The sequence below is a fragment of the Sinocyclocheilus anshuiensis genome, unplaced genomic scaffold (genome assembly GCF_001515605.1).
Source record: "Sinocyclocheilus anshuiensis isolate Anshui unplaced genomic scaffold, SAMN03320099.WGS_v1.1 scaffold2322, whole genome shotgun sequence".
In the NCBI taxonomy this organism is placed as follows: Eukaryota; Metazoa; Chordata; class Actinopteri; order Cypriniformes; family Cyprinidae; genus Sinocyclocheilus; species Sinocyclocheilus anshuiensis.
This window is the reverse complement of record NW_015556110.1, coordinates 491,871-501,373: the sequence shown is the minus strand read 5'-3', so window position 1 is coordinate 501,373 and position 9,503 is coordinate 491,871. Positions and strand designations below refer to the sequence as shown.

Genomic DNA, 9,503 nt, shown 5'->3' with positions numbered 1-9,503 from the left:
GTTCATAAAGAACTTTGTTTTCCTACCTCCACGAGTGCATCTACTATTGCCTTGTTTATCTAAAAGTGATCTTTCCCTTTAAACCTAGCCAAAAAGCCATATGTGTTGACTGTGAAACACAGTAGACTTTAATAATATGCATTTATGGTGTAATTACTAAATGTTCGTGTCAGTCCATGTTTATATTTACTGCAAACAATGAGCTGTTACTTTAATTCAGCGCTTGCAGCTCAGCAATAGACTCGGTGCAGAAACGATCGCTGCACTGCTGCAGACGCACCTCTCCTAGAGCGCACTGCCGGACCGCAACCGTGTGCGGTGAACGCTTTAATCCGTTAACATGAGCGCAGAAAAAATACGTACCACATATGCACCGCAAACGGAGTAATGTGAACCTGACATTATGTGTGTGCGCTGCGAGTGTGCATGAGCGCACGGTCTCCAGGAGAGCGTGCGAGCACTGAATGGTTAAAGACTGGCAAGAATTACAAAGTAATGCAATTTATAAACTTTAGTGACGATGTGACACTGCCTCGATTGTGCAAGTGACAATTCCTGTGTCAACTGTGCAGCTCGCTTATAGACAGATGCGATGTGTGGTGATTTGAAGCCATTTGCGTATTTTGAGAGAAAGAGAGAGCGCGTGCGGTGATTCACTCACGAAGTTTGTGAAATTACGTCTCACACAAGGTTTTCAAATTACTTTATAAGTTATTTAATGAAGAAATATGAAGGGGAGTACCTCACCTTCAGCATTATAATTATTTCACCCGCGCCGCACAGAGACCAACACGTGCCGCTGCATGTTGTGCCAAACCTCTCAACGGCAGCGTCATCAGCTTGAGATCGGTTTTTTTGAGATCGGCCTTTTTAGAGGCCGCCGATCAATCATCCCAACGTGATTATCGGCCGATAGTGACCGGTAGCAGATCAATCGGAGCACCCCTATTTTTTTACATTCTCTAATAAAAGTGAGAGTGAATGCGCAAAATGTGCACCACTATACTATAGTGTTGTGGGTAATTTCCAGGAACTTCCTATGTAGTTTTTAATATGTGTTTAGATATGTTGACATGTGGATGCTAAAGTGATCTGTGAGGTAGCTAGAACACTGCTAGTTGGTTGTTTACTTTTACTTTTTAGTTGAAATTGCCCTTTAAAGCCACTCCTTCAATATTAATATATGCAATTTGTATTATAAAAAAATGTTTCGCTTGTTTTATCGCTGACCAGGTAAACATTTGAAGTCAAAATGCATTAAACTAAGGTAAACCTCACAAACCACATGATTTATGGTATATTTACCTGTGGCACAAACAGCAAATTTTAGGGTTAAGGATTTGTTGAGTCATATCCTTATGTATGCAATGGAATAAGCAATGGTGATGGTGGTGAAATTAACAAACCACAGCTTTGAGTAATGGGAATAAGAAAATTAATAGGAGCAGACTCAAATGAATCGACTTGCTGTAAAGTAAGCCATTACCTTATAAGTACCAATAGTGAGGAGAATATTCTTTTTAGGGATTTTGAAGCCAGTGCTGAGCATGGCTTTTAGATAGGCCTCATAACGGTTTTCCCCGAAGCAGGCCACTTCTCCAGTGCTGGTCATCTCAACACCTAAAACCACATCTGCTCCAGCCAGCCGTGAGAAGGAGAACTGAGGAACCTAAGGGTCAAACGCAGATCAAGCTTATGTAGATCTTAAAAAATATTGAGATGGTTCAAGTGTTCCCATTAAAAACAGACATCCCCGAGATTTCAATACCTTAACTCCCACAATGCCAATCCCCTTCATCAGCCCGACAGCCTCAACTTCCTTTCCCAATATGACTCCTGTTGCTAGGGCAACAAGATCCACACCAAGTGTTTTGGACACAAAAGGGAAGGAGCGCGAGACTCGCACGTTGCATTCTATCACCTTCAGCTGATCATCCTGTTGACAAACACGCATGATTTAGTTTCAGCACCAAATATTCTAAAATGCACTCATCCTAGCTAAAAAAAAAAAATATATATATTTTTTTAAATAATGAAAACTCACCTTGGCAATGAGCTGCAGGTTGAAGGGGCCGGTGACCTGAAGCTCCTGGCCGATCGCGTAAACGATCATCTTAATGCGTTCCATGGTTTTCTGGTTGATGTCTTGAGGAGGAGTCACCAGTGTGGCATCTCCAGAATGCACCCCTGCGTTCTCCACATGCTCAGACACCGCTATGGCAATGACCACTCCGTCACAGGCCACAGCATCCACATCTATTTCCTGAAAGCAAAATATCTCCATCAAAAAACATTGCAAAATTTGACAGTGCAAATCCTGCCACCACAATAGCTTTAAATATCTAACACAGCAATACTACTAAAGAGTACTACAGAATTCAAAATACACATAAGGGTCAGTGTTGTTATTGTTAACGAAAACCATTACATTTGTTTTCCTTAATCGAAAAAGATTAAAAAAAATATTAGATGAAAAACTGAAAATACTAAAACTAAAATAAAACAAAGCTAAATAGAAATAATAAAAACAAAAAGACAAATGAAAGCTGAAAATAAAAAGTTAATTCAAAATATTAAATGCTATAATCATATATAAATAATATTAAAATAACACTAACAAGGATGTAATTTTGGGTTATCCAGATTTTCATTTTATGGCTGAAAACCAAGAAATGGCTGATATTCTAATTCGCTATTTTGTCTACAATAAAGTAAAATACACTAAAATCAATCGTTTTAAATGCTAAAAGTGAGTTTAGGCATTATAAGTTATAGTATTGAAAATTAATATTCATTTTGAGAATAAAGGTAAACTCAGTGGTGTAATGTAACGAAGTATTAATACTTCGTTACAGTACTTAAGTATTTTTTGGGAGTATCTGTACTTTGAGTTTTTATATTTCAGCCAACTTTTACTCCATTACATTTCCTAATTAAAATGTATACTTTTACTCAGATACATTTCCCTGAAGCATCTTCGTCACTTGCTACAAAATAGTCAGAAGAACACTAACTGCAAGAAATCAGGTTTGACGAATCAGTGGTCTGGCGCTTAGAAGTTAGACTCCTATAAAAACACCTTTGCTCATGTGCAAACAAGTGCGCGGACAACCGCGGATGATTTCATTTTCCACTCAAGTCGAGGCTGGGGTGTGCTGTGCGATGTACAATATATCGTCTGCAGTAATGGTAAGCGCTCTTGTAATGATGTGCCATCTGACATTATCGAGTAGAACACCAAATCACACAGAGAGTGCACGCACGTGATTTATTGGTTTATTAAAACTCAAAATTCAAGGCATTCTAAATTGTAGGCGGCAAAATGCTTCTGTATGCTTTTATATTTATATAATTTAATATAGTTAACTTAATCTATCACACACAAAGAGTACCGTTTTTCTGCAGATATCAGCATGATAACAAACTTAATCATTTTATACAAGTTCAATAAAGTTAGCAATAAGTAACTTACATGAATCGGTTGAATCTCAATGACTCACTCATTAACGGTCACTTGCTGCCACCTACTGGCAGTTTTAATTTCACATTTTGACTTTTTTTTTTTCAGGTTTTAAATCATTTCAAATATCATTATTCAACGTTTTATGTTAAAAACAAAACATTATTTATTCATCTGTAACTGCAGGTTAAAGGCATCCATGCCCCCTCTGAGATAGCCTACATTAAACTGTGTAAATACATTTACATTTACATTTACATTTAGTCATTTAGCAGTTTAAAATAAACATTTGCATTTGAATGTTAGATGTGCGTCAGGGAGCGTCATCAGTGGAGCACAAGATGCGGTGATGATGCAAGTGACGTTGTAGTTTAATGTTTTGTTAGTATAGCCCATGAGAAGAGCAGTTGCTGCGTTATTCAAGAGAGACAGAGAGGAGGAGTGCAAAAATAAAACCATGCCCTCCATTCAATATTCCGTTTCAGCTGGAAATACGTCACTACACTGAAGTAAAGTCAGCAGCAATTTCCGGTTCACGTGGACTTTAAGCAATGCATAAATACGTGATGTTGTTTTGTTCATAATTGTTTATGCAATTTACGAAATTATATTTGATTTATATGAGTTAACTTAGACGTAATGCACGTTTTTTTATAGACTATTACTTCCTTGCGTTGAACATTTAAAATGTGCTGCATTATTTTGCTCATTGTGCCCTCCTGTGGCCTCGGGAGACAAGCCAAAAGTTTAACCCATTTAATCTGCATCTAAAACATTAGAAATTAGATATTTGTTTACTTTTTATTTTGTTTTTGACTGTTAAAACAAAAAAATATTTGTTGTTTGTCTCAATAAATGTAGTTAATTTAAAAATACAGTGGTTAAATGTAAAAAAAAAAATCTATTGCTCTTTGTTTTAAAAAAGGTTATAAAAAAATGTCAATAATTATCAATACCGAACCATATGAAACATTATATCGTTGATACATTTTTTAGCTATGTCGGCCAGCCCTACTTCAACTTCTACCAAAGTCATTTTCTGGCAAGATATCTGTATTTTTACTTGAGTATGGCTTTCAGGTACTTTATACAACACTGGGTAAACTAAAATGTAAGAGATAAGGGAAATGAGTATGAACAAGTAAATATAATATGGACTGACAAACAATACAAAAAAAATCCAACATCAGTTGATTGATGGCTATCATGTCATACAGGTTGTATATAATAGCCGAATTTACAGAGTCAAATCAGAATTTTTCATGAAATCTCATGCATTTTTGAGCAAATTGAGCAACAATAGCAATTAGAAAGACAAATCAGGACTTGAAAGAGTTATATTCTGTAATATTCACACCTCATGTAACATCTGTGGTGAATGAAAAACCTGTTCAAACAAGCAATTTTTTTATTTTGTGCCAACTAACAGCATTACCTAGTAATTAACTCCCCTCTCTCCCATACACACAGTTAACTGGAACTGCCTGAAGGTGGGAGCGGTTTGTGCAGACTTAAAATGTTGTTTTTAGTGACTAACCTTGGCCTCCTGAATGAATTTGGAGATAACAACAGGGTGCTCCTTTGACACAGCAACAGCATTGCTCAGGTACTTTTCCATGTCACTGTCTGAGTAGGCAACATTCATAGCAGCCCCGCTGAGAACATACGACGGCCTCACTAAGCAGGGATAACCCACCGTCTCACAGAAACCTACAGCAGACTACAAGAGAAATGTCAAGGGGTCATTTGAAGTTACAAGCAGAACTTATGTCTTTCTTTGGTTATTCATTTCACACTACACTTCCAGAGTGTCCTTGGTATTCCTTAGAGTTGAATAAAATGAATTATCTTTATATCTTACCTCAATATCAGACAGCTCTTTCCATCGGGGCTGGCTGATTCCTATGGTGTCCAGCATCCTGGAGAATTTGAAGCGGTTCTCCGCAGAGTCAATGAATTCAGGTGAGGTGCCCAGGATCCTGCACTGCTGCCTATGCAAAGACATGGCGATGTTGTTGGGCAGCTGTCCACCCATGGACAGAATAATTCCTTCTGGGTTCTCCATCTCATAAATGTCCATCACCACCTGTGATTAAAAGCAGGTAAATGCAATAATTATGATATATTTATTATAATAATTATAATTAAATAAAATATACTAATTGTAATATTTTTATATTATTTTCATAAATTATTTATATTTTATTACGTTTTATTGTTATTATTATTTAAAATAATAAATCATATGATTAATTTTAGCATTTATAACATTTTACTAGCATACATTTTGTTAGCATTTTATTAACATTTAATTGCTTACCTCAAATGAGATCTCATCAAAATACAGTCTATCGCACATATCGTAATCTGTGCTGACTGTTTCTGGGTTGTAGTTCACCATAATCGTTTTGTATCCCATCTGAGAAATGAACAGTTCTCAAATACACACTGAAATTTCACTAAATTATGAACTTATGCTTCATTTTAAGCCACATAAAAGTCCGTTTTCCCTTAATACGGATAGCTCACCTTCCTTAGCTCCATAATACACCCAACAGCGCACCAATCGAACTCCACGCTGCTTCCAATGCGGTAAACCCCAGAGCCGATCACCACGACATGGGGCTGCTCGAAAACCACATCACTTTCTAAGCCGTGATAGGTCAGGTACAGATAGTTGGTGTGAGCTGGCCACTCGGCGGCCACTGTGTCAATCTGTTTCACCGCTGGAAGGATCTTCCAGTCACGTCTCAGCTTCCTCACAGCCAGCTCAGTGCTGCAGCAGGGGAAAGAGCAGATTTAGCTGTCTACTGCAGCCCATATTAACCATTCTTTGTAAAAACAAGTCTAGAATTGACAGTTGTGATTTTCTGCATCAGCAGTTTTTCAGAGTACCTTTGCACAGCTTGGGCGATTTGTTTGTCGGAGAAGCCCAGCTGCTTGGCTTTCCTCAAAACCTCAGGTGGCATGGCACTCTCATCCCGATTATATGCCTCTAGAAGTTTCTCATGGTCTGTAATGTTCTTCATCTTGTGCAGAAACCAGTGGTCTATCTTGGTCAGCTCATAGAGCCGATCAACAGTGTAGCCGGCATGCAGGGCAGCTGCCAGAACAAAGATGCGCTTGTCTGTGGGTGTCTGCAGCTCCTTGGATATGAGAAAATAATATTTCGGTTTTTGTTTTCATGTAGGTTTTTAATCAGCTTGTTGCAAAAAAACCTTGCATCTGACATGGGAGTGAGATGGTAGATGTGTAACTTCATTACAGACCTCTTCAGACACTGGTTTGATGGTGTGGTCGAAACCAACGCAGTTCTCATCCACCATTCTCAAAGCTTTCTGGAAGGCCTCTTCAAAGCTGCGGCCAATGGCCATCACTTCTCCTGAGATGGAAGAGAGTGCTGAATGAGATCACAACTCACTGGATATGCGAGTTCAGAAAATGTAGCACCTTCTAACTAAACAGACTAAAATTTGGCTTTTTCATTGCCATATTAAAATTCACAAAGTATTTTAATACACTTAATTACTTTAAGTACTTTAACAATTAAACTATACACACTATGCTTATTAAATATGCACAAATTTGAATAAAAAAAAAAAAAATGCAGACTGTTAACAGTCCCTCTTACAATTACCATCAACTTGGTTTATTATTACGATTCCCATATGAGCAAAATAAGGATGGTGCTAAAGAAATGCTAATTAAAGTAACTGCCGAAGCAGATATAAAATCAATTACATTTTTATCATTTAAAAAAACAAAAAAACAAGCAAACAACAGCCAATGAAAAGGCTGTTAGTTGTTAAATATTGTAGTAAGTAAAAATTGGTAAATCCAACCAAAACCCATTACTTATGCCTGTTGCACAAAACTCCTATAAATGTAGTTGCTATTGTGTATGAGATTATTTTAGCAGTTTTTATATAGTATTTGTTCATATTTTAAATCATTTTTATTGTAATGTTTTCAGTTTTCATTTTAATTTTAGATTAGGTTTTAGTAATTATGTGAATTTATAATCATAATTTTTTGTATATTTCTAATTAGCTTTACATTTTTTCAGTTTCAGTCATTTTATTACTTCAAATTTGTGTTTACATTTTTCCATCTAATATTTAGATTTAATTTCATTTCAATTGAAGACAATTTTTAATAGTTTTAGTTAACAATCACACTGGTTTGAGAATTACAATACACAGATTTGTCATGCAGTTTTTTTTTTATAAGAGGCTCACCGACGCTCTTCATGGAACTGCCAATTTTAGTGCTGACTCTGAGGAACTTGCTCAAATCCCAACGAGGAACCTTTACCACACAGTAATCCAGACTGGGCTCAAAGTTGGCTGTTGTGGAATTAGTCACTGAATTCCTGGAAAACAGTTACTTTTAAGCAAATTTGAAAAGAACAACACTTAAGTGTACAATTACTTTCTGTATAATAGCGAATTTCAATGAAAGAACTCACTTGAGCATGGGCAGAGGGATTCCCAAGCCGAGCTTAGCGGCCACGTAGGCCAGCGGATAACCTGTGGCCTTACTGGCCAACGCAGAGCTTCGTGAGAGACGAGCGTTGACTTCAATTATGTAATACTGTCAGGACACAAAGAATGGGATTATGGCTTGATCACTGCTTCCCGAGACTCATTTTTCCTAGATTATAAAAGCGACTGAATTACCTGCTCAGATTCAGGATTCAGAGCATACTGAATGTTGCACTCTCCCACAATGCCCAAGTGGCGAATAACTTTGATGGCCGTGTTTCTCAGCATATTGTATTCATAGTCATTCAGTGTCTGACTAGGAGCCACCACTATGGACTCCCCAGTGTGGATTCCTAGAGGATCAATGTTCTCCATGTTACAAACCTATATGGAAAAAAAATCTAATTAGAAAAGAACAAATGGTAAAACACATACTGGTAAAATGTGAAGGAATGGCGGTATAAATAAATAAATATATCAGTATAAAAGGGAAATCACAGCTCTAGGTGCTTCATACCGTAACGCAATTGTCATAGGCATCCCGCACCACTTCATACTCTATTTCCTTCCAGCCTTTAAGTGATTTGTCAACCAGGACTTGTGATGTGTGGGCAAAGGCCTGGGTGACCAATGTGATCATCTCCTCTCTGTTATTAGCAAAGCCTGAACCCAATCCACCAAGGGCAAAAGCAGACCGGACCAGGACAGGATAGCTGAGTCTTTCAGCAGCAGCCACTGCCTATAGAAATCACACAAAAAGTTGGACCATGTATATAATACACAGATCAGCCTTCTCTTTTAGATAGAATAAATCCTTTTGTGGGAGACTCTGAGCTTTGTAACTCTGCAGATCGTATACATGCATAAACAGCTACATAACACATTAAAGAAAGGAAAAATAGAAATCGCATCATATGACCCCTTTAATATTTAACTTTAAACTATAACATAGGCTGATTATTCTTATAGATTGAAAGAAAAGTGCTTCAGCCAGGATAACTAATATAAAAATTGCTCAGAGTTGCTGCAGAAAACAAAAACAAAGAGTGGGCAACAACAAAAACATGTTTCTGGAGACGGGCTCATTCTCTGCCAGCAGGAGGCGCTTCTGGAGCGGTAGTAACAGTGGTTTCCTCGGTAACAGCTGTACACAAAGCGGCTGTACACAAAGCAGCGTTATCAGATAAAATGAAAATGCCATCGAAACTTTTCTGAAGACAGCTGGTTCCCTTCAAAGACATTCATATAAAACACCTGCACTGCGTTTTGATTTTGATTTTGAAACGTGCAGTGCTCATGTTTATTCAACGAAGTCAAACGCCACAAATAAATCAATGAATGGGAAACACTGGTAATGTGTATCAAAATATCGGAAATGTGTTTAAAAATCATATCACCGTTAAGGAAAAAAATTATATTGCCATATATATTGATATTAAAGGGGTCATATGAGATTTCAATTTTTCCTTTCTCTTTGAAGTGATACAAGCTCTTGCTGCATAAAGAAGATCTGTAAAGTTGCAAAGACTAAAGTCTCAAATCCAAAGAGATATTCTTTA

At 37.2% G+C, this 9,503-nt stretch overlaps 1 protein-coding gene across 4 annotated transcripts in view; it reads right to left on the bottom strand.

Moving 5' to 3' along the window:
• The window catches only part of cad (carbamoyl-phosphate synthetase 2, aspartate transcarbamylase, and dihydroorotase), a 31,848-nt gene that overhangs the window by 16,249 nt on the left and 6,096 nt on the right, over positions 1 to 9,503 (bottom strand). For all 4 annotated transcript variants that reach the window (XM_016470746.1, XM_016470747.1, XM_016470748.1 and 1 more), the window contains exons 12-24: positions 8,462 to 8,683; positions 8,140 to 8,328; positions 7,929 to 8,053; positions 7,699 to 7,832; positions 6,730 to 6,842; positions 6,356 to 6,606; positions 5,990 to 6,236; positions 5,781 to 5,879; positions 5,322 to 5,546; positions 4,998 to 5,180; positions 2,045 to 2,263; positions 1,769 to 1,936; positions 1,487 to 1,669 (exon numbers count right to left, since the gene is read on the bottom strand). In XM_016470746.1, coding sequence (XP_016326232.1) covers positions 1,487 to 1,669; positions 1,769 to 1,936; positions 2,045 to 2,263; positions 4,998 to 5,180; positions 5,322 to 5,546; positions 5,781 to 5,879; positions 5,990 to 6,236; positions 6,356 to 6,606; positions 6,730 to 6,842; positions 7,699 to 7,832; positions 7,929 to 8,053; positions 8,140 to 8,328; positions 8,462 to 8,683 — 2,358 coding nt within the window. The remainder of the gene's footprint in view (positions 1 to 1,486; positions 1,670 to 1,768; positions 1,937 to 2,044; positions 2,264 to 4,997; positions 5,181 to 5,321; positions 5,547 to 5,780; positions 5,880 to 5,989; positions 6,237 to 6,355; positions 6,607 to 6,729; positions 6,843 to 7,698; positions 7,833 to 7,928; positions 8,054 to 8,139; positions 8,329 to 8,461; positions 8,684 to 9,503) is intronic.